At 40.3% G+C, this 23730-nt stretch overlaps 2 protein-coding genes across 9 annotated transcripts in view; both read left to right on the top strand.

Moving 5' to 3' along the window:
- The first annotated feature begins 5133 nt into the window (after positions 1 to 5133).
- On the top strand, positions 5134 to 12425 carry FETUB (fetuin B). The gene is made up of 7 exons (XM_042881361.1): positions 5134 to 5468; positions 7500 to 7610; positions 8757 to 8844; positions 9344 to 9510; positions 10393 to 10506; positions 11366 to 11455; positions 11904 to 12425. The coding sequence occupies exons 1-7, from the start codon at positions 5247 to 5249 to the stop codon at positions 12315 to 12317; spliced, it is 1206 nt and encodes a 401-aa protein (XP_042737295.1). The 5' UTR covers positions 5134 to 5246; the 3' UTR covers positions 12318 to 12425.
- Positions 12426 to 14773: 2348 nt separating this feature from the next.
- Positions 14774 to 23730, top strand: part of HRG (histidine rich glycoprotein) — a 10199-nt gene continuing 1242 nt past the window's right edge. For 3 of the 8 annotated variants that reach the window (XM_042881264.1, XM_042881258.1, XM_042881256.1), the window contains exons 1-7: positions 14775 to 15082; positions 18234 to 18341; positions 19308 to 19395; positions 19906 to 20072; positions 21471 to 21590; positions 22571 to 22657; positions 23315 to 23704. In XM_042881264.1, the coding sequence (XP_042737198.1) occupies positions 14879 to 15082; positions 18234 to 18341; positions 19308 to 19395; positions 19906 to 20072; positions 21471 to 21590; positions 22571 to 22657; positions 23315 to 23704 (1164 nt within the window). In that variant the 5' untranslated portion in view covers positions 14775 to 14878. Of the gene's footprint in view, positions 15083 to 18233; positions 18342 to 19307; positions 19396 to 19905; positions 20073 to 21470; positions 21591 to 22570; positions 22658 to 23314; positions 23724 to 23730 lie in introns of all 8 variants that reach the window. The other 5 variants (XM_042881263.1, XM_042881260.1, XM_042881257.1 and 2 more) reach the window with 4 other exon arrangements.

Genomic DNA, 23730 nt, shown 5'->3' with positions numbered 1-23730 from the left:
CAATAGCACTAAAGAAACGGCAGGAAAAAACTCTTCTTCCATTCCACCTGTAGTGTTTCCTAGCATGTACTTACTTACAGCATCCACCAGAAAAACCTCAAACACTCTAGATATGACATAAGGAATAATAAGAGCACTGATGCCTGTGAAAAGAACAAAGAATCAGGATACACTCACTGCTGCACAGGCAGAAAGCATCAATACTTCCATCCAAGCACATGCGCCTCTCCTGCCTTCCAGCAGTACACAGGTGCAATATGATCATGGGTACTGTATGCCACACGTATATGAGGAATAGCAGTTCAGGGAATAAAAGTATACTACAGTGTCTCATGCGAGAGGACCCAGACAGTGATGGCAATTTACCATTGTCCTAGCAGCCAAAGCTCTCCTGAATTTCTCACTTATTACAGCCAAAATCTATTACTATGAGGAGAAGTAATGAGACACAGAGGCCAGAAGGATCTTCACTGTCAGCTAAACTGGAATTCTGAAGGCCCAGGGGATCAGCCTCAAAGACAGTCATGAATCTTTAACCAGGAACAGCAATTGCTACAAGATAATTACCATGCAGGCAGCAAAACCTGAAGTACACATGTCATTTTTGAACTGTTTCAAATAATCTATTCTATTCTCCTATTTACAACCTTTCTGTGTTTAGTAAGCAAGACAACTAACATTTGTTCTTGGTGACAGTGCAACAGGCTGCTATACAACCTCTGTTCCACTGTGTCAATGGGGAAAGGTAAAGACTTATGCACTCGTACTGGGAATGTGGAGGGGGAAAAAAAAAAGGGAGAATCAGTCCAGACTCTGTATGCCACAGGATTACTTCATGGCAGCATACTACCAACAAGCCCTCCTCTCTGAGGCAGCAGCTTCCACCTTTCAGGAATGGGTTCTTGCAAGTATGGTGTTGCAAGACTCTCTCATGTTCAGCAGGCAGGCATTTATTTAAAACATGCTAGTACTGAGCTGCATACAATTTCTGAGGTGGTAAGGTGATTTGTCTTCCCATCTCCACTGCACGAGATACAGAAGAGGATTAATGAGATGACTGCTATTTCGGTCTGCATTGGTATACTTCAGATCCTCATTACTATGACTTCAGATGCAGAATACCTGGATTCTAACTAGTCTGAACAAATAGATTTCATAGCTTTTGGATTTTCAAAACTAGGAATTGCCTTAAGCAAACCAAACAAAATCACTTGTATGTAATGGAGTCAGCACTAAGTTATACTGAGACAGTGTTTTCCAGACTCAGAAAATTCTTCATTGGCAGAAACAGCAAGTTTATAAAAGAGATTCCTGCCACTGAGGATCTCTGAACTCAAGAAATGCTTCATTTTCCTTTGCATTTTACAACCACACAAAGCAAGGGTACGTAGCAGAGCATCCATGTCCCATGGATGTTCTCTTATACCTGGTTTAACTACTCATTTCTTCCCTAAAATTAATAAAAAAGAACAGCAGAATCACTCTGCACTCTCCTGTGATTCCAGCCCGTAACTGCACACCATTTCTCCCCTTAACACTGGTCCTCCTAAGGACACATTTTTCATAACAGTTTTGAAGCAGTGACTTTGTTTCCCTTCAGGATAGCCCTGTATTCATGCCCTTGGATCTTAGTAACAGATTCAGCATTTACTAATAGATTCTCTGGGCAATGAGGACTATTAAATGGCAATACATAAAATACAAATGCTCGCCTTTCTGAAATGCAGGCTGAATAGTTTTGTCAGGCCTGCTTCACTGACTGACAATGCTTTTCAGCGTTTTCAAACACTGTTTTGCTGAAGCATATGTACTTCATGTGCTGCTTTGCCTGGACATGCACAGATTTCCCAGCTGTGTCCATGTTTCGAGGTCAGCTACTTGAACGGAGACATTTTTTCCTTTCCAGTGGGAGGAAGAGTACAAAGAACAGAGTCAGGGATATAACAATTCCTCATTATAAGAGGCACCAACACAGCCGGTACTAACTGGCACCCATCTCCATAGAAATGCCATGCACTCTAAGGATAAAGAAAATGAGTTATTATGCCTTAGCCGCAGGGGAAGCATTCCCAGGCACAAGGAACAATGTGAGCGCGTCCGCATTGCTGCTTCTGCTGTTCCTGTACTATGGCTACAGCAGTGTTTCTCAACACTCATCCCTTGTGTCCCTTTCCCCCAGGATACAGTCTGTACATTAGCCCTCACCCTGAGTTTGAAAAGCAAATGGTGACATTCGAGGTGACTCAGCCAGCAGCCATGTGCCCTTTTGGTCCTGCTATCTGAATTTTCCATCTCTGCCACCAACCAAAGTCTTCTTAGAAGAGTTCCTGCCCCAGTGTTCTTGCAGGTCTTCCTGGATGTACGTATAATCCCACTCACCTTTCTGCAGACATCCCCTGTGATAGATCCTGCTGACTTGCTGAGGAAGATATTTGGAATGTCGCTGGGCTAATGACATGAGATTCTTTATACCACCAACAATCTATAAATTTAAAACAAAATATCTTTACAGTAGTGTTAAATAGAGACAATTTTGTGCATTCCTAGCACTCTTACTTCCTCAATATAGATGCAAGGCTAAAGGTAAATGGTGTCTTCCAACAGATAGCTGTGATCACAGAGCCTCCCATGACCGAAGATGAGGACCAGGGAAACGGTTACCCTGCTTCTGATACTCTTCCAAGGTGAAATAATGCAGGACTGCCTCTCGCTGGAGTGCTATTAACTTGTACTGGGATACTCCCCTGGTGATGGTAGTTGTCCCTTCTCCAGGCCTTCAGGACAACAGGTGAGCTGTGTACAGCAGCTCGCAGTCCTCTCAAGCATGGAGCTCCCAGCAGGTTAGCCACATAGCACACCACTGTCATTTCAAACTAAATTCTCTCCAGGCTGAATTTTCCATGAACCTTTTTCATCTGTACTCAGCAAATCACTTGAGAATCAATAGCGGCCACAGTGCAGCCTCTTAGCTGGCAAATTAACCTCCAAATTCAGCAGTGAGCAGATAAGTCAAAGGAAATAATAAGCCTGCACAGCTGAACATGTGCTGTGCAATATTAGGGGGCAGCCACCAAGTCAATGAATGGGTTCCCCCCGAGTCACAGCCCTCAGTCACGTCAGGACTGTATTATTTAATGTTGCTGAAAAGGAATAAAAGCAGAGCACTGAGTAGTGCTAAAATAATTAAAATGGTGACACTGCTGACCAATTTTCTTTGTTCCTCAGGCCTCTAGCCACAGGCTTATGATACTCCAGTGGCTTCCTTCAGTTTAAACTGGAGCAGGCTGTAGCAATGGTCAGAGGAAAGAAGCCAGGGAGCTAAATATTAAGTAGCAAGGACTCTTCTTGAGCCAATTTTCACCATACAGTATAAGGAAGACAGTAACACTGAACAAGGCATAACAGTGAAGTCTTAAATCATCTGGCTAAGGCACAGTTACAGGATGAACAGCTGCAGTTCACAGAGAACTGTCTGGACTAATTCTGGCAGGGCTATGCAGCTATGATGTGCACTGGCAACCAACTGGATGTACATTTTTCTTGATTCAAAGTACAAAAAGAATAATTTAAAGACAGATGAAAGAAAAAGAGTGAGAGACGGCACAAGGAGGAAAGCACTGGTTACATGAAATCAAATGGAAGTTCTTCCTCTTCCTCAAATTGAAGTTTACATTATACGCTCTCTCTAAAAAGTTTTGGGTTTTTATTCTGTTAGATTTTCCCCTTTGAGATAAGCATAACAGCCCCAGGTCTTTTTTTTTTTTTTTTTTTTTTTAATTCCCCTCTCAGCATATAACTTCAGACAGTTCTCCATCTCTAAGCTTGGTTCTCAGGCAATGGAAATGCAGTAGTATCTTAAAATTTGTGTGTACTGGGGCAGGGAGTCCACGTGCAATTGTACCTGCCTCTGAACCCACAGGATTACAAAGACAGCCAGGCAGGAGTTGAAAGCAGCAGCTGGAAGTTAAGGTTAGAGGAGACAAAAAGAGAACAGCACCTGCTATTTAGTATCAGAAGTAATGTGGAAGGATGGCAAGTTCAGGAAGTGTTCTGCTCAAGGTGGCAGTAAGAACAAAGTCAGGTGGCAGGAGAAAATGGAATGAAACAGGAAAGGTTCAGGGAAATCAGAGTTGTGGATCAAATATCTGGTATCAATAAATTGAGAGCTCCAGGCAACAAAAGATGAGTGGGCTGGAGTCAAGGCCTTGCAAGGGAACAAATTCTGTAATGGAGTGTTCACCCAGTAATGTTTTGGCAGCCCTGCTTCATTTACTGTTTCCTCCAGCCTCTCAATGTGGCTCATTTTGGAGCACTCCACCAAAAGAAGTGAAGCCTTTGGAGCAAGAACAAATCTCAGCTTACCACATCTCTGCTACTATATGCAATTACAGCGATTGCTAAGTCCCAAACGAAGACAAGGGAAATTCCTGGTGAAAAGCAGACACCATGATGAAACTGTTAAGTCTTTTTACATTACCTTGCTGTCACGTTGTATGTGTGTACAAAAATATGTAATGGCTTGAGCAGGCCACTTGTCCACAGGCCTCTTGCTTGGACATGGATTGCATTTCGCTTGCTTGACCATGGCAACAGGTTAACAATAATTTGCAGGTATCCAAGTGAGTAGGAATACTCAGAGAATGAATCCAGACTGACCTTTCTGTTTCTGCAAAGCTCCATGTTGACAGCATATAACTTAAAGAGTTGGTATATTTGTTTACAATTAGAATTTAACAAATAGAATTGCCAGGTGTGAAATCCATCAACCTCTTGACTCTTACCCCACTTCCACTCAAATCAGTGAGACCTCAGTCATTGTTTTACTTGAGAGAAAATCTGGATCACTGACACAACAGAGCTGGAGCCAGAGCTGTCCTGTATGCAGGTTTATTTAAGAACAGCTGGCTCCTTAAGAAAGCAGCTTTCTCTGTATATTCTTGTGCCTCGTGATGAGGTCAAAGTCATGCGATCTGCCCAACCACGTCTGAACTGAAGTTGTAAAGGCAGAAGGAAAAAGTGTTCTCTGGTCTCAGAGAAAGCCACAACGCTTACATAAAACCTTGTAATCATTGACTTAGTGTTTGCAATTGTAGCTATAGTTTAAAGGTGATGTGCAGTACGTAACAAAGAGAGGACACCAGTTTATAAAGACATGGTTCCATTACAAAGCCTGCTATTTCACACAGCTCTCAGCTCTTCTGTACCAACTTGCCATTCTGATCTGCTGCACTGCTTTTCTAAGCAGAATGCTTTTACTTATTTCAGTGCTCTTTGGCACGCAGGCGCTTTGCTCCTGGGCTGCCTCTCCTCCTGCCGGAGAGCTGCCAAGTGTGCTGCTCTCCCCCACCTGCCATGACGCTGCAGTGGAGGAGGCTGCAGACCTGGCCCTCCGCCACATCAATGCCGACCGAACAGAGGGCTACATCCTCAGCCTCTATCGCATTCTCAGTGTCAGAGAACATCCTCAGGTAAGTTTACTGCTTGTTCTACATCCGTTTCTCTCACGAAGAGCCCTGTATCTATCACTATTCCCCACCAATGGTGATTTGAACTACAAAATATTCCGAGACAAATGTAAATCTACGTTCACAGGACTGCAGGGGCCATGTCACCTTTATGCACAGATGAATAGAAACAGTTTCATCACCACTGTGGGCAATTAGAGAGCAAAGCTCAGGCATGATTCTCTGCAGCCTGCCCCTGGAATAGCTCCAGGCATCAGTTCCAATTTGATATGAAACACTACTACTTGGATTTAATTTCATATTACACCTTCTCCCCACTGCCTTGAGCAGTTGGAGTGCAAGAGCTAATAAGTCACCACGCATTTTGCACAAAAGATGTGAGTGCTAACAGGTGGAAACACATCCAGCTTGGGACCAGGAAATTCCTTTACACATCTCCAAATGATGACTCATTCTCCAGAAGAAATCCAAAAACAGGTCAAGTGCAAAGATTACAGGGGACAACAGGGAATACGTATCCTCAAATGTTTTATTTCCCTGTGCATGCTTAATTTATTACTATTTTGTGTAACAACATGTGAAGCTACCGGCACTAGCAAGGAATAACCTTGAATGATTGCACCAGGCCCAAATGCATAAAGCACTGGGTCAGCTCTTCTGAGAGCTGTTTCCACATAGGACACCTGTGGGTTGGCCCAGAACCCAGCGCCGCTCATGGAGCTGGTGCCAGTCCCGTCACCAAAGCTGGGTGCAGACATGCTCTAAACCACTCTGTCTCCTTGCTTCTCCCTTCACCCATGCAGAGTCCACCTCAGCACAAGGGGATTCTGAGCCTTGCTTGGGATTTGGTCTGCCGCTTAATTCCCTAGAATCTTAACTTATTCAATTAGGGCACAGTTTGTTCTTTGTTTCTTCGGAAGTTTAATTTTCTGCTATTATTTTGTGTAAGCATCCAATGAGCTCATCCTACAAATAAGGTGTTTTGAGACACTGTAATAACACACCAAGCAATCTGAGCCCTTTGTCACAATCTTGCTGCTGCTGGAATGGAGTACACAGTAGCAGTTGGCTATGTCAGGGATAATCATTGGCAGTAACGATATTATGCAACTTTCAATGCACCTCAACATTTTCAAGAAATATGTCTGTATATTTAATCAGCCCAAGTTCCTTCCCCCCACTTTTTTAGCCAGCACTTACGATAAAAACATTTTCAAAATGACTTCAAATTCTAATCTGCCCTTAAGCAACTTGTGGCTCAGTTTTGCTCTAATTGAAACTAATAAGCCATCTGCTATTAACTTACACGTAAGTAGGACAGAGCCTTCTTTCATACACGATACTCATGATTAACTTCAATAACAGCCACTTAACCAAAATGACAAATCATGCCAAAATATTTCATTCCTTCCCCTTGCACCAGAACATCCTGCCACAGACGCAATCAGTTCTGTGCTGCTGCCAAATCTCTTCTGGCTCCCAAGCTTCCCAGCACACGTGGCACAGCAGTACTAGCATCAGCAGCATTGAGGAGGGGATCTTTTTGTTGGAGCAGAAAAGATACGAGCCTTTATTCAGTACCAAGCAGATATCAAAAGGCCTTGCATAGCGGTCTTTTTATGAAAATTAAAAGCAGCATAATGAAACCTTCAGAGATCTGCTGAGCTCTGAATAAACCCCAAATTATCCTTTCCCCAGAGGAGAATGATGCATACCGAAGCAGGTAGACAAAAAGATGTGTAGATTTTATAATCACCTCATAATAACCAGAGTAGTAGAGCTGATATTATACAAGAGAGACACAGGAAACAAGAAATACCGTGTCAAAATGGTACAGACATCGGCCCCAGACTTCTACAAGACCAATAAAGAAGCCCAATAAAGTGGTTTCTTTTCTCCATAAACCAGTAGAATCAATTCATTGGGTTTTACCTCCCTCTTCAATAAGACATAATCTCAGTCTAAATGTGCAGTTAACACACATGTAAGTTTTTTTTATTTGTGTGATAAGACCCGTTCTTCTCTTGTGCTCAGGAGATCACTGGTTCTGTTTTCTATCTCATCTTGGACGTAGTGGATACCGAATGCCACGTACTCAGCAAACAGCTGTGGAAGAACTGCAGGGTCAGACCAGCTCATACAACTGTAAGGATTTTATTTTCATACTGAATCTCAGGTATGAGTGTTACTCAGGTACTACTAAAGACAGCAAAATCCCTATGCGTGCATTCTCAGCAGACAGCAGAGTCTTAGAAAAAATCAAATCTCATTTTTGAGGTTCACAGTTTTCCTCTGTACTTTCTAGTCAGTTTATAGAGAGGTAAGGTTTATTCTATAAAATGAAAATTGAATGAAAAATTTTGATCACAACTAATAAGCAGATATAGCTAAACAGCTATGCTAGGGCACTATTTAGCCCTGTAAGAGTTTGTTTTAAAGACAGACTGTCAAGAAAGAATAAAAGAGATTTGCTTTTATATAACATGGAATTTTTAGTTTGCTTTAATTCCACTTTTATTTCAACAATTTTGAAAAAAAATTGTGTTGGAAAGGGGAGAAAACAGAAAGCCTAGCAAGATAAGCTGCAAAGACAAAGTGATTTATGACTGTTATTACAAGTGACAAAAATTATTCCAAACAAGTGAAAAGCAACATTAAGGAATGGAGACTGGCTAGAAAGAAGCCCTGCATGTGAAAAAAGAACAGCTTCTATGAAGTCTAGAAACGTTTGTCCTAGAGGTCCTGATTGTATTTAAGAAGCACACTGAGAACGTAAAGTTGACTTTCAAACACAAAGGTAAAACGAATATTAATAGGTCAGCATTTATATTCTGGCAAAAGTCAGTGTTTCTTGGTGTGCAAGGGTGCTATTACTGTACCACAAAACCCATTTAGGGTCATTCATATGACTCTGCTTCCTTGCTATGAGCAGAACAGGGAGAAGAAAGCAGGGATACGAGGGACTGGACGGCAGGGTACAGGCTGGGTAAGGCGCTCTCTCACACATGGGCAGCTCTCAGCCCACAGAAGAGTGGCCCTCCATAGGCCATCCTGCAGACAAATACTGCACAACAACTGACAGAACTGTCAGAACTGACACCAGGGGAATCTGAGTTTTTATTTCTAAAGGGATATTCAGAAGAGAAACGTGCTTCGGCCCCATTTCAGTATTAACACAGTTTTCTTCTTGAAAATTATTTCATGACTGTGAGAAGAAAACTAACAGCACACCCTCTATCACTGCAAAGGCTGCTAAAGGTTAATTGTTTCTGCATGTTTACATTGTTTTAGGTTTATGGTCAGTGCAAAGCAATTATCTACATTAATCAGCCAAGAAAAATTGCTCATCTGAATACTTATGAGTGCAATTTGCAGCCAGGTATGTCTTTATTTATTACACCCGCTTTTAAAAAGGACTGGGAAAGTAGCTTGCCATCTAGTATTTGCATTTTAGTTGTAATTATGGCAACACAGTGTCTCCATTAGCTTTCACCTGACCTATTTTTCTCAGGTCAGTGATCGTAAGGCCAGAGCAGTCCTGCAGCACAAAGCAATGCAGAGAATAGCTCTTTTCACATCTGGGAAACCCACGGCTCCTATTTGCGCTTTTATCCTGTGTCCCAAAGAGTATCTTTACGGGTTTGTGAAGGGCAAGTGAGATCAGCAAGCCCACTCTCAGCAGCCTGAGCTTGTTTCTGAAGTGTCTCTGAATCCAATGACACTTTCAAAAATGCAGAGTGAAACCATGACCATCTTGCTGCTCTGGAGTTAAGGAGGGTTGGGGGTACAGATGCATTTGGAGTGACCTACACTGCCAGCACGTTCCCATGGTCCTCAGAATTCCTATCTAACAGCATTGTTTTGTTTGAATAAAAAAGTTCCATCCAGATATATTTGGGAAGTATGTCCTGACTGCCCAGTTGATGACTGTCCAACTGAGCCCAAGTATTTGGAGACTGCTGTTAAAAGCCTGGCCAAATTCAATGAAAAGAGTGAACAAACTCATTATTTTTCTGTCCTCAACGTCACGAGAGCTTCAATGCAGGTAAGCCAAGGCTCATACAACTTGCTTTAGCTGTCAAGAAATATGATTTGTTACATCTTACAGCTTGTTTAGAAGCTGCATATGTATAGCACTGAGGTTACTTCCATGGAGAATTCTCCTGGGAAATAAGGATCTGCATTGATCCAAGATTTTGACTCCATCAGTTACAAAAAGAACTCTTTGTAAAACTGAAGATTGACATTCCAAAATCTAGGAAAGCTTCACTATGAGCTCTTCCTTCCATCATCACCGTATATTAATGGCTCCTACCAGAACATATTTAATAAAGCACAGTCATCCCTTCTTACACAGATCTAAATGACTTTAATCCTGGTTTAAAACTAATATTAGAATAATAGAGAATTAGTGATTTCCTGGCAAAATGCTGTTTATGAGAGTAATATCCAGTCTCTCTAAAATTCATTACACATAGAGAGCGGGGGGATTTTGCTCTTTGTTAAATAGTGCTACAATGCAATATTTAATCAAGTTTCCAACCCAGAGGAAACCTGTGCTTTCAAAAAAGATGGAAAAAATGATCCTCTTCATTAAAGTAGTGAATTGATCAGTGAGACAATGAGCAGACTTTGGATTTATAGTTCTACATGGATGCTAATCTATCAGGAAAAATAAAATTTGTTTGAACTACAGCTCATCCATGAGCTAACAGGACTGTGCATCTGTAAGAAGTAAAAAAATAATCAGGCAATAAAGTAGCACAGGTAAAAATCACTTTCAGTAGCAATATCCAAATACTACCTGCTCTTTCCACACTTAAAAGGAGTTCTACAACAATTCTGAGGTCTGCAGGACTTTTTCTCCTCCTTGACAGCCACACATAGGCTGATTCTCACTGGGTTCTCACTGGTCTGTTACTAACAGTGGGTCACTGGTCCGGCGCATTTTGTGGAGTTTGTAATTCAGGAGACATCCTGCCCCAGAAGGGAACCAGTTGCTGACATCTCCAAGTGCAAGCCTCTTTCACCTGAATTAGCTGTAAGTACAAACAGATACTATGATTCCTAATCCTTTGGTTCTCTGCAGACAAGAAGCAAAACCCAAGGAAGTCTTCCTATGGGTTGTAGCCCTGACTGGCATGTATACAAACTACTTTAAAATACAGGAAAAAATTCAGTAAAAGCTCCAAACTATTTCCTAGAAGTCTATGAGCAAAAGAAACCAAAACAAACAAAAGTAAGTCCAGAAAAAATGGGTAGCCATTGCTTTACAAAAGCAAAACATTTTTAAGGACTTTTTCCATATAAGCAGATACTGACAACGAATTGCAAACAGAGCACAAGAACATATCCACACTACAATTAAATCAGTTGGGGAAAACATCCAAGGAAAAAAATATCAAAGGAAACCTAAAGATTAAATGAGCATGCTGCTGAGATGTTCCATTTCAAGTCTCGTCTTAACTGAGATCCAAGTCATACTACCTGCAGTCCAGTAAACACACAGTTGTTAGAAGCAACATCTTGTCATGGATTCTTTCATTAGTATGATGTGAATTTGTTTCTGTCTGAGAAACAACACTGTGCTCTATTACGCACCTCGCTTCCATGGGGATACTCTGCTGCAGCAGAACTTATGTGTGCTGTTGGAGACAGACCTTAACACAGCTTATTTTTGTGCTACCTAACCCTGCTTTGTAAACATAAAGCCTTTTTCAAAATGCTGCCTTCCTTTATAAGCTTGCCAATCCCAAAATACAAGTTTGCCCAAGCTGCTTATCCCTACAAATACATGTAGAAGCTGTAACAACTCAGCCTTTCATAATCACCAATTTTACAAGATAAGAGCTAAGTATCAGCAGCGCTGTGAAAATAATACTTGCATTTTCTTCTTCCAGCAAACGGGTTTCTGCAAAGGCTCTGTGGTAAACAGTGACATGGAACGCAAGGAGACCGTCACAATATCCTGTGAAATCTACAGCCCACAGGTATTTCTTAATCTAATCTTAATATTGCAAGAGTAGCACTCCTTTATAAAAAAAGAATTGAACTCCTGAAAGCCCAACCATTTTCAAATTTTCTAATTCACAAAGATATGGACTTCAAGAAAGTGATAAGGCCAAATCAGGAAGAAATCTCTCTTGTGATAAAGCAGACTGTTGCTAGGTGGGTAAAAAGGCAAGAGAGTACAGCATCTATCACAGAGAAGTGCTCAAAATGATCTACAAAGAAATAATAATAAACAACAAAAAGAAGTGTAGTTACCCAGGATTCGTGCACTGGCTTAAGAGGAAGTTCCATGTGTCTGACCCTCATGGTTCTGTTCTGCAGCTGGTCTTTGCAAATTGGGATTGTAGATAAAGGGTGATCTTCTTCACATAAGAAAAAAATTGTAACAGCTTCAATAAATGTGATATTTGTTGCCTTTTTTTTTAGAATCCTGCCACTGAAGAAGGAAAACTACAAACTAATCAGGGATCTGAAGAATCCAGTCAGAATCATCAACAAGCTTTCCCTGCAGAAACCAATCCTTTCTCCTTACATCTAGGAAAAACAATGGGCTGTGTCAAAATTCTCCCTCCTTCAACTGAGGACATCTCATTTCATAAAGTAAGAGAAAGTCAAAGTGAGCAGGAAGATAGAAAACCAATTCCACCTAAGGCTACAGAATGTATGTCTACTCCACCGGCCCCCCATGGAGAAACGACTCAGGTAGACAAACCAGCCACTGGACCAGTTATCCTCCCTTTCCCTACAGAACTTTCTCTATCAGACTCATGCCCAGGAGAAGCAAAGCAGATAGATTCCATCCTACATCCTTTGCTTACTGGAAAGCCTGCCAAAGTCTAGTCAGCACCCAGTCACCCTAACTACCTGCAACAAAATAATAGCCACAGAGACAAAGCGGTCTTCCCATTTGTGCAACATCTCTAAACAAATAAACTGCTTATTAAAGCACTCGTTTTTTGAGTTCTCTGTTTCACAAAAACACAAGAACAGATCACAAAGAGAAATGTAAGCGGGTACTTCGGCTCTTAATTCTTAAATTCTTCCCATCAGAACAAGGAAGAAAGGCAACTGCAGAGAGCAAAAGCCCTCAGAGGGCTGAGACAGCCTTGGCTGTGGCTGCTGTGCAGTGCTGTGCGGCACACTCACCCCAAGCTCATCGAGGTGAAAGGGGTGCAGCCTCAGCTGTGCTGCTGCTGAGCTGGCCCTGAGCCCTGGCAGGCAAACTGCTGGGAGAGGGATGCTCTCAGGGCCCTTACTGAGCCATGCTCTGTGTCATGGTGCATAAATGGAGAAGAGGATGTCAACGCTGTTTAGCATTAAAAGCTAGTGGGTTTTCTTATTACTTTATGGGTCAACCTTATATAATTAACCTAAATAATATGACACCTATACGAATGTTATTTAATATTATATTACACTGTGCTTATATAGTATAACCTTATATAATTAAACCAACTTGTCATTTCCCTCAAAAATTGAGGACAAAACTCTATAGTGGGAACAGAACCTTACTTTTACTTCTGCAGTTAATTTTGCAGGAACTGTACATTTTATACTCTTTATTCACAGTGTTTCTGTTTCACCCATAAAAAATGCATAAGCCTCTGTCAAGAAAATGATCAGTGTCACCACGAACAGCAGAGAACAAACAGAAAAATAACGAACAAACAATCTGCAAACAATGGATGACTAAGGGAATTATGTTATACATTACCTAATTTGATGGCTTTCTTCAGTACGACTGCCCATTTGAAAAATTAAACAGTGCTGTAAGTAATGAATGGGGCTGGGATATGAAACGCAGCACTGATGCGAATATTATTTCTAACTGGGGAGAAGTGTTTCAGATGCCTTTGATTATTTACACAGCATTTATTTTACCTTTTTTTTTTTTTTTTTTTCCAGAAGAAATTTGGAATTATTATAATGAAACACCATAAAAAACTTCAACAAAAGAAATGTGAGACTGCATCACCAGAGTGTTTCTTCCAGCCCAGTATTCATGTCTCACTGTGGCAAAACAATTGTGGTTAGGAGAAGCATGTGGGCCTGCTTCCTTTTTGCAATCCATCCCTTGTGCTTTTCTAGTGTCCAGGATTATTGTACTGGGGATATTAAAGAGTGCAACTCTGCTCAGTCCTAGCATCCACTTTAAGACCTGTTGTCCGCAAACTTTTTAAACCATTTCTGACCTCACTGATAGTGTTCACCTCCACATCTCTCCGTGGCAACATGTACACTACTTTACAAACAGGTATACTACTTTTTTCCATTTTAAATCAATTCAGACTATGGCCAAGTGTTCCTCACTCTCACACTGAAATGGACACAATGGGCTCATATGCCACTGCTTTGGCTCTGGGCATTTTTGAATGTGATTTCTCAGATGACAGACAAGCTAAAAGTCGGGTTTTTATTCAATAAAGATTAATTTAATGAGGGTTAAGAGTGATTACCCATAATATTTCTTAATGCTTCTTACAAAAATAAATACAATAAAGCCCTCAAAGTCAAACATGCAAACATTGGCAGCTGTGAAAGCTATGAACATTAGTATGCACTGCATTATTTTAATAAACACTAAAATATTATCAGGGCTGTTTTTTTTCAAAGTCTTTTGAAACTACTGCAGACAAAGAGCACACAACTACCCAGACTGAGAGCACGAAGGTAGGTTTATGTCCTTCCATGCCACGACTTGATTACGCTGGTATTAAGCCAATCAATCCTATTCTGTGTGCCATTCTGAAAACAGGTGAAGCTGATAGAAGTCTGCTCTGAATTCTCCCATCTGCAAGAGTGGCAGGTACTTGCACAGAAGCCACGGACCACCAGCTTGCAAGGGTACCATGAGCTACACCTCTTCTCCTGATCTGAGTGACATTCTTGCTCATTCTTGCTCTCATCATTAAGGAGCTGTAATCACACAGACGAAGCCATAATACAACCACAAAGGTTCCTTATGTTTTCATTTCAACAATTTTTATTGCAAACAGGAAACCAAGATTGCATAGATTGCATAATACCTGCAAACAAACTCACACTTCTTAATGCCAGGCTCACCAGCATAGTGTAGGAGGCTAAATATTTTTCATAGTAAAACACTATTGCACAATGCCTGCTTAAAGAACCACAAACACAGCCCCTTTGATGGTGGTCCAAAGACTATTTAAGGGCTCACTTTCTTCAAAATCTGTTCAAATCACAGTGTAATCATTTACTTCCAGTTTGCAAACATTAATCCAGGGCCAAGGTAATGGTCCTGTGACACAACACCTAAATTTATATAAAACCGTGACTTTTTAGCATTCATTTAAAGCTTCTGTGGGCCGCTTTGATTCAAAAGCAGAATACTGGCTTTCTCAGAGCATGAGCAGAAGTGACTTAACACCACAGACAAAATGCTGCGTGTAACTTCAGCTCTTTTTCTAGCACTTCTGCATTGTTGCAATGCCCAAACCAAAACCAGCCAGGTCGCTGCACCTACGGACTGTGAGGCCATTCAGACAGATGCAGGAATGGCGCTGGATCTGGTGAACAGACATCGCCAGGACGGCTACGTGTTCGGCCTGTTCCGTGTTGCTGATGCACACAGACTACACACGGTAAGTGTTGATTTAAAAGCTGATCTATACAAGACCATGATGATAAAATAATGAGCCAGTTCATTGAAAGCCGCTGATGATTGTTTTTAACAGAGCAATGCTGATAAGATTTAATGAATCAGATCTGATTTACGTCATCACAGCATTCACTTGTGCATGATTGACTGTATGTTCCAGGGATGCTGAATGCCTTCTATTTTCTTGGCCGACTGGATGGTAGCATGAGAGATGCTCTGAACAGCTTTGTGAAGTACTAGAAATTAATCTGCCTCGGCTGTTGTCAGGTCTCAAATAACATTCATAATTTATACTCAGAGGGTTTCTTTAATATGCTAAAGTCTAGCATTAATTAGATCAAGGTATAGTTCAAGATAGGTATTTCATTATTATCTTAATCACAAATCTCTGTGTAACTGGAGAGAAAGAGGAAAGGTTGAGGAAGCTAGAGATGAAAATACCAGCCTGCAAAAAAGGGAAAGGGCTCGACGTTGAGCTGTTTCATAGGTACATAGGAGGACCATTTCCCATTTCATAGGTTTCTCCATATTTCTCTCTCTTTTTCCTAGAGACTATATTCACGAGCCTTTCTCAATGAATGCCTTCCTAGAGGCCAAAGCAAATTAACAGCTGTAGCCAACAGAATACAAAATTCATTTACTTTAACTTCTAGATGACAGAGACCAAGGACACTCAGTATTACCTATGAACTTGGCTACCTTTCAGCTGCTCGCTTAGTAAATGAAAATCTGCACATGTGCATTGCTTAGGAGATGTATTACGCATCTCAGTATTGCAACTGAAAAAAAAGCAAACTGTTTTTTGATGGAGATGCTTAAAACTGCCCCTTCCTTAAGACAAGAAAAAACTCAAAAAGAAACCCAAAGTCCAGATTACTACAGATCTCCAGGTAGGCTTCCAGAATATCAAGAGAACATCTTGTTTTTCAAAGAAAAGGATGCAGGGAGTGATATTATTGGATTTTGATGTAATAGCCAAGTGATTGAAAAGCTCATCTAGGAAGCAAGCAGTCTTCAGCATAGAGACTTAAGCCCTCAAGTCTCCTGCCCTTGAAGAATGTTCCTGCTTTGCTTTGTAAATTTTAATAAATTCATCATTAGTAAATTGCTGTAAATAAATTTTGCTGTCTTTGCACTTCACAGGATCAACAGCCATGCAGAGTCTATAAGAACTGATCTAACCTACTGCTAAAACATTAATCCCACGAGGGTTCTGTGCCTTCTTAGAACAAAAGCTAGTGGGAGTGGTTTCTTCCATGCTGAGCAAAACGTAATGGTGGCAGCCCTGACAAGGCAACACTGAAAAACTAACAAACAAAAAACCGGAATGTTATTCTGTGGATAATCTATTTTTCCATGCAATAGTGTGCATCAAAACTATGACATCAATCCCCTGAAGAAACTTAACCTGACAAATTCTTAGCAGTTGTATCTCTGCTAAGTTTACATGGGAGTTGTAGAAGCATAAGATACTTCATGTACCTCACCATAACAGTTCTGGGCTTGTACAGGGCTGCTGAACAGAGCAATTTCCTTCCGCGTGTTAGGATGCAGGCACCTAATTAAACCCAAACTCTGCTTTAGGATTTATAGAATCTAAATGCATCCTACTGAAGAAAATAAATATTTGCCAGGGATAAATTGCCTTCCTTAGCATTTCACAAGTGTTGATGACACAGTAAATGCATTGAATTGCTTCACTCCTAGTGAATGGTACATTTTACAAAAGACCATCTTACCATCCCATTCAGTGCAATTCCATGAACACAAATGAGAAAAAATAGTCTTTGTCACTGTATTTGTTCCCTTCTCTGTCTGCATTTTACTAATATGACGACTAGCAGCTTGAATTTATAAAAAAAATTATAAAGTACAATAAAAATGCTAACTATCTCCAAGCGGAGAATAATCGTGTGCATAATGGGCAGAATGGGTGCCAGGATGGCTATATTCTTTTCCTGATTCTGACACAGAATAATGCATGTCTTTGTCCAGATCACCTAGCCTGTTGTTTTAAAAGAGTGACAATGCTGAGACACAGACACTGCAAAACTAGTGTGCAACACCACACTGGGCGCACTCACTAATAAAACACTACAGTAGACTGTGGTAATTCTTTCCTGAGGTCTTGCCTGTTTGGAAACGCTCTGACAAAGGAATCTGAATGGATGAAGTTTCCTAAAACCTGAAGACGCATTCAGTCACAGCGAAGGGCTTTGCATCAATTTATCCAAATGATAAAACGAAATGTTTTCATTCCTAATGTCCATACAGGGGTTGCACGAAGTTTAAGTAATGCATTCCAAATGTGAATTGAGATTCATTACCCTACAGAAAAATAAAATACTGTTTCTGTGAGCATAATAATTCTTAACACCACTTTCCATTACAATGGCAGTCATATTCAAATTATAATTCCTCATCCCATTTGCTCTGGAAACAGAACATACTAGAAGAATTTCAGAGTTAAGGCTTTTAAATTTATTGGGATTACAGTTTTATTGCATCACCCCTCAAATAAACAGGGTAGGAAGCAAAGTTCTGAAACAGCATCTGGTCACTAAGGTCATTTGAAACGGATGAATTTGGAAAAGCTGTCAGCAGGTTTGCTAATAGACCAGGGTGTTTAATGTGAAAATCAGGAGGGAATGACAACTTTTCAACATTACCATTTTCTTTATGTGACAAATGCTGGGTTAACAACAGACTCTTCTCACAGGTTCTCAACAGAAGCTGAGAGGCAACAGCCATATGCTGCAGGAAAGGAAATTCTGTTAGGTGTAAGGCCACAAATGTTACAGCAAGTGACTAAGTGCTGGAGCTGCTCAAAGAAGTTGCAGAGTATCTGTCTTGGTTGCATATACAACTCAGCTGGACAAGGCTGATCTAATTTTCATCTAACTTAAAACTTAGCTTTGCCTTGACCAACCGCCTGCACAAGATGACGTTGAAAGCTCCCTTCCAGCCTAAACCCTTCCATGATACTATGCTTGTCAGCCCAGAAGAGCCTTACTAGGGAACTGGTGAAGCTACAAGAAAGATTAAACGTATCTACTTCTAAAAAAAAATTCTTTCAGACCAAGTTTCTCAAAAACAATGTTGTTTTTTTTTTTTAACCCATACTTCTCTTCCAGGAAAATTCATCAGTCCTTTACTTAACTTTGGATGTGCTGGAAACTGAATGCTCCGTGTTATCTGGAAGACCCTGGGAGACTTGTGAATATGGTGATCTCTATTCCATGGTAAGTGATAGCATCCAGGCAGAATCATATGTCAATAAACACATAATTTGATTGCCTAGGAATTCCTGTGCACTCTAAGCAAAGGCTAGGTTTTAATATGGCTCGCTATAAAAATAACATTGATTGGTTTCTAGAGTTGCTAAGCATCAGCTAAAGGTTTAGGAAAGGGTTATCAAATAAGCACAGCTTCATTAAGCTAGTTCTCTCAAAAGACATTTTCCACTTTTCCACTGCTTTTAACAGAACTGATGTTTTGTGAATAAATTGCTACCAACTAAAGGGCACTAGAAATGATTTATTTTAACTCACGTTCCTAGTATATCAGCCAGAAAGGCCAGTGTTATATTCTGTCAGTTTTAGAGCATGGCTGAGTTTGTGGTATGACAGTGTAAAACACTGTTAGCGTCACTACACATACGATATGTTGCAGTATTTGTCCTTATTTGTTGCAGTACAATGATGCAGTGTGGAATGAGAATACCTGCGCAAAACTTTATTGAAATAGGAGAGCAGTGATTCTCTGCCACACAGGAAAAAGCAGGGAGGCCATGGGCAGAGAGAAAGAAAAGGTTAAGATGGATAAAATGAATGTGAGAAAAGGTCCATCCACACTTTGATAAAGACTGATACAACCTCTCAGTATCTCTTGCATCCTATCCTCCCCTGCTAGTTAGCAGTATCTCTCTGTAAATAAGCACTACAATGACTGAGAACACTGTGTTAGTTTTCCATTTCCTCCTCAGTCTACAAACTGAAAATTAAACAAAGGCTTTTGTAGAAGGAGATCCCATCTTATCTGAACACAGATTTTGAGTGGTACTAGAACAAACTTTCTGTTAATGACCACATCTGTTATCCTTCCAAATACTGAACATTAAAAGGAGGCACAATGTCTATGATCAACTACATCTCATTAAATCCAGTGAAAATAACCTGATAGTCATATATTCTCTTTTTTTCCTCCAGGACTTTGGGCAATGTAAGATTATCACATATACAAGCCCGATGCTGAAGAAACCTAAATTATATGGATATAATTGTACATTAAGTCCAGGTAAAACAGCCACTCTTGTAAGCTAACACATACCTCAAACCTCAAACCAGTCCTAGTATGAAGTACAAGTCTGTGCACTGCTATTGGATGGTAACCATGACAGATTGACTCATCTGCTTACCATTCCTACTTTTGATAATTCAAATGGTACGTTAAGAATGACTAACAAAATTAAGAGTACCCTACTCCTCTAAGATAGGCTTTATTGATATCAAATATCACTTCTTCAGTCCACCAAAGCAAGATAATGAGTATCAGAAAAAAAACCCAAACTCTGAAAGAATGCCCATTGGAGTCGGTTAGATTCCAAAGTTAAGCTAGAATATTTTTAAGAATATTCATTTTCACATGACAGTACAGACCTGTATTTGCAGAGAGACATTTCACTTCAAGGAAGCATTTGGTATTTCAGCTTCTTCATATGAGTTCACATTAAAGTTGCATACACAGATATTACTCTGAAGAGTATTAATATCCATTGCAATATTAGTAACCGCTCTGTTTTCACAGTTCCTCCCGATTTAATAGAGTGCAAAGATTGTCCTGTAAAAGTTGAAGTCTTAGAAGTCACTGAGGAACATAAAGATCTTGCTGCAAAGCTCCTGGAAAAATTCAACCGTGAGGGTAACCACACAAACTACTTCAAAGTCAACAAAGTTGAGAAGATTCTAAAGGCGGTAAGTGGCATTTGGTCCTAGAACTACTAACAAGAAATGACAGCATTCTGGGAGCAGATCCAAAACCACGGGCCCTGAAATCAAATCCTTCTAGGATCAGAAATACTATGTGTAACCTCTCAATATAAATCACCTGCTTAAAATTGAAGGTTCTACTTCTGCAAAGCCTTATCAATTCTAGGCACATGAAAGCAAAAGGATTTCTTATCTGCTTAACGCTATGGCATTCAGAATGTCAGCCTTCTTTGTGTGGATATTTTTATTTTGTATGCCTATTTTCCCACCGTATTATACAATATAAGAGTTTATTTCCCACCAGCCATAGTTTGTCGAGATGTACAGCTGTGCCTTATCACAGTCATACATCCTGTCAAATTAAGCCAGATAACTTTTTACTCTTAGAATATTTAGCACGTGAGTCTGTGAGCAGACTCAGCATCATTTTGGGTGCTGTAGAACAAAGCAGCACTCTGAGAGCTCTGAAGAACAGGAGGTAAATTTGTATTGTAAATTCACTGTACCTCTTGAGGAGCTACTGTCTTTGCTAAATAATTTCTCCATCTCTAAGTGATGTCAACATGAACACAACATTATCCTTTAGGTGACTAGAAGCATAATTCTCGCATCACCACAATTTCTTGTTGTTAGATCTGGAGATTTTTACTTAAAAAGCACAGGATCATTCTGCCAATACATGTTCCAGTTCAGGACACCTCTGCAAAGACCTCTTCCATAACACATCTTGCTCCTGAAATCCATCTAAATTACAGCATGGCAACCCCACCTCTCCGTAGCTTGCAATACTGCTCAGAAATTTAGCATGCTTTATATTGTAGTTCCATGTAGGACTTCTGCCCAGTCAGCCCCCAGCTGATTTCAAATTACCTGGATTCAAGGATTTCTCCCTAAAACTTTTTTTTTTCTTTATCTTCACACTTCTCCATGTTCAGCTACAGTGAGAATTCAGAATTCACCACTGGATTTCAACAGACTGCATAAAACTTAGAAACTATCAAGTTTTGTTAGAACACATCCTGCAGAGTGTGTGCAACTGCTTCAAAAAGCTCGGTTAAACCAGTGAAACTTATGGGCACATGTGCTACAGACACCTACAACAGACCTGAAATAAACTATTACAGTCAAAAATTAAAGCAACTATTTATGAAACTCATAAAGGAGAGAGGAACAAAGGCAGAAATTATCTAATTCACTTTTCCTGCTGAATACAGAGCCATGTGCAAACTTCTGAAGAGCACAGATAGTGTATGAATGATATGAGATGTTGATAACAGCATGAAGCACGGCTGCTTTTAAAATTACAGCTTTTTTGTTGTTGTTTCCTTTTTGTTTATTTAAATACACCCCGTCGGCACCTCTTAGTTGACCTGTCTTTTCCAGACTGCCTCCCGTGAAGCTCACATTTTAGGATTCTCTATAAAAGAGACCAAATGTTCCAGAGGAGAACAGCAACAAGCAGATGAGCCACTGGAATGTGAATTTCTGGATGACTGGCACGCTGTAAGTAGAGCCTAGGAATAAGAAGTGATGGCACCAGGATGATCTTTCCACAGTGATTCCAAGTGTTTCTTAGGAGCATGCACCCAAACCCAAAATGCAGAACCCAGCATGTCAAAGTTCAGATCCTACTATGTTTCCTCTACAAGGAGCCAGTCTAAACTATCAAACATATATATAACAGAAGTCTGGCATGCTTCAGATCTAGAGCTCAATTCTTCTGTTTGGATCTGGCTTTCTCATTCAAATTGTGGCCATTCCCTAGTAAATTTTCCATGCTATTTTCATAAAAACAATTACAATAACATGAATTATGGATTTTCAGTGAAATACATATCCTGTGTCATATCAGTGAGTCAGGGGTTATTTTTTGCTCTCTGCTACAGGGGAAAAGAGGGTTGAATAATTCAGGTATATCTACAGAGAGCTATCACAGTACTAGACAGCAGACCAAAGTCCCTGCAAACAGGACACTAAGGGAAGTAATGTTAAAGATTACTACAAATTACTTCTCAAAAATATAAATGGAAAAAATCTCTGATTTGAGATTCATCTCAAAAGCAGTCTCACAACAAGTTCAGAGGACTTCAAGCAAAATTTCAGAATAGCCTAAACTGAACAGACATTTGGCAAGCAAAGACAGAAAAATACGTGTAAAAATCAGTCAATATAGGCATTGGTAGATTACCAACTTTTACAGACACCAAAAGTGAATTAAGATGGAGAGCAATAGCTCTCTAGATGTGTATGAAGAAATGGTTTTCATAGTCAAGAATACTCAAAATGAAATATATTTTATTCATTATTTAGAGGGCAAGAATGATTGGCCAGAAAGCTCAGGTTCGAATTATATAAACGCAGTTAGGTATCCAAAGAGATGGCCTAACTTTTAAATGCTGACTTTTCAGTGGCTTCTATTATCTCCATCACAAGAACCCAGATGTGCATTGTTGAGTTTTTGGGTTTTGTTTTGTTTTGTTTAGCACACAGGATTCTGCAAGGCAAGAACTGTTAGTGATCCAGAGGAACCCAATGGAATAGAAATAAACTGTGAACTCTATCATCCCTGGGTAGGTACTCAATTATTGCAATGTCTCTGGCTATGTCCTAATGCAGGTTACTGCAGTTTCAGTCCACTCTCACAGAAGAAACACAGCAGAAAGGTTATTTAGTACTCCCTGGCTGTGATCCTGTATGTGAGAACAGACTGGCTTTTGACTACTAAGATAGTCAGAGGATTAATTGGAATTGTGCTATCCCCACTGCCTCCTCCAAAGGTGTCTCCACTCTGCTTAATCACACTGCTCAGTTAAAGTGAGTAGAGATTGGCAAACAAGTTCAAAGATAATTTTAGAAAGCAAGGAGAGGGAAGATGATCTGTATCATATTTGGAATTCCATTTCATATTACAACAATGATTCCAGGGTGGTTTTCATTTCGCTTTGATCCATTACAAATCGTGCTCAGTTGGTTACATCATTTCATTTTATCACAGTGCAGTACTTTCAGATGCTTTTTGGTAATTTGACATTTTATCACCTACTCCTTCCCTTCTATCTTGAAAAGAATAGTTGTTGTTGTTGTTTTTTTTCCCTTTACAAACCACTGGAGCCATAAATGCAAACCCATTAACTCCCACCTTTCTCTGTCACCATTTTCTTCTGTTTGTTCTATTAACATATAACTTAATATGTCTTGCTCTGGTGTTTTGGTTTTTTTATAAACAGCAACGTTATTATGGACAAAGATGCAGATCTCCAGCTCCAGGTTGGCCACACAAGCATCCCCATCATCACAGACATCGTCACAGGCATAGAGGTCCACCGACCTTTCAGTTCAAACCTGAAGACTCTGAGCATAACCATGGTTTCAACAAAGATCATCAAGGCAGCCACGAAGAAGCTCCTCCTCCCTGCCACGGTAGACATCACCACCCTCCCCCTCCACACCACGGTCTGGCTCCTTCCCAAGAGGAACCAGAGCACCCCTCTTCCACTCCTCCTCTCTATGACAAACAACACAGTCCTCCTCTTATTCAAGAGAAATCTGATTTTCGCCCTTTTACTCCTCCTCCCTATGATGAGCAAAATAGCCCTCCTCCTCCTCCCCATCATGGGCCACACTGCCCTCCTCCTCATGGACA

The sequence above is a fragment of the Lagopus leucura genome, unplaced genomic scaffold, assembly GCF_019238085.1.
Source record: "Lagopus leucura isolate 7727_CA_CO unplaced genomic scaffold, USGS_WTPT01 Super-Scaffold_100029, whole genome shotgun sequence".
NCBI classification, from domain to species: Eukaryota; Metazoa; Chordata; class Aves; order Galliformes; family Phasianidae; genus Lagopus; species Lagopus leucura.
Note: the sequence above shows the minus strand (reverse complement) of the source record. Positions and strands in the feature narration are given on the sequence as shown.

Coding starts and splice junctions, on each gene's coding strand:
- FETUB (XM_042881361.1), top strand. CDS start 5,247: ATGCTTTTACTTATTTCAGTGCTCTTTGGCACGCAGGCGCTTTGCTCC. Junction 5,469..7,499: donor GTGTCAGAGAACATCCTCAG/GTAAGTTTACTG, acceptor TCTTGTGCTCAG/GAGATCACTGGTTCTGTTTT. Junction 9,511..10,392: donor TCACGAGAGCTTCAATGCAG/GTAAGCCAAGGC, acceptor TGTTACTAACAG/TGGGTCACTGGTCCGGCGCA.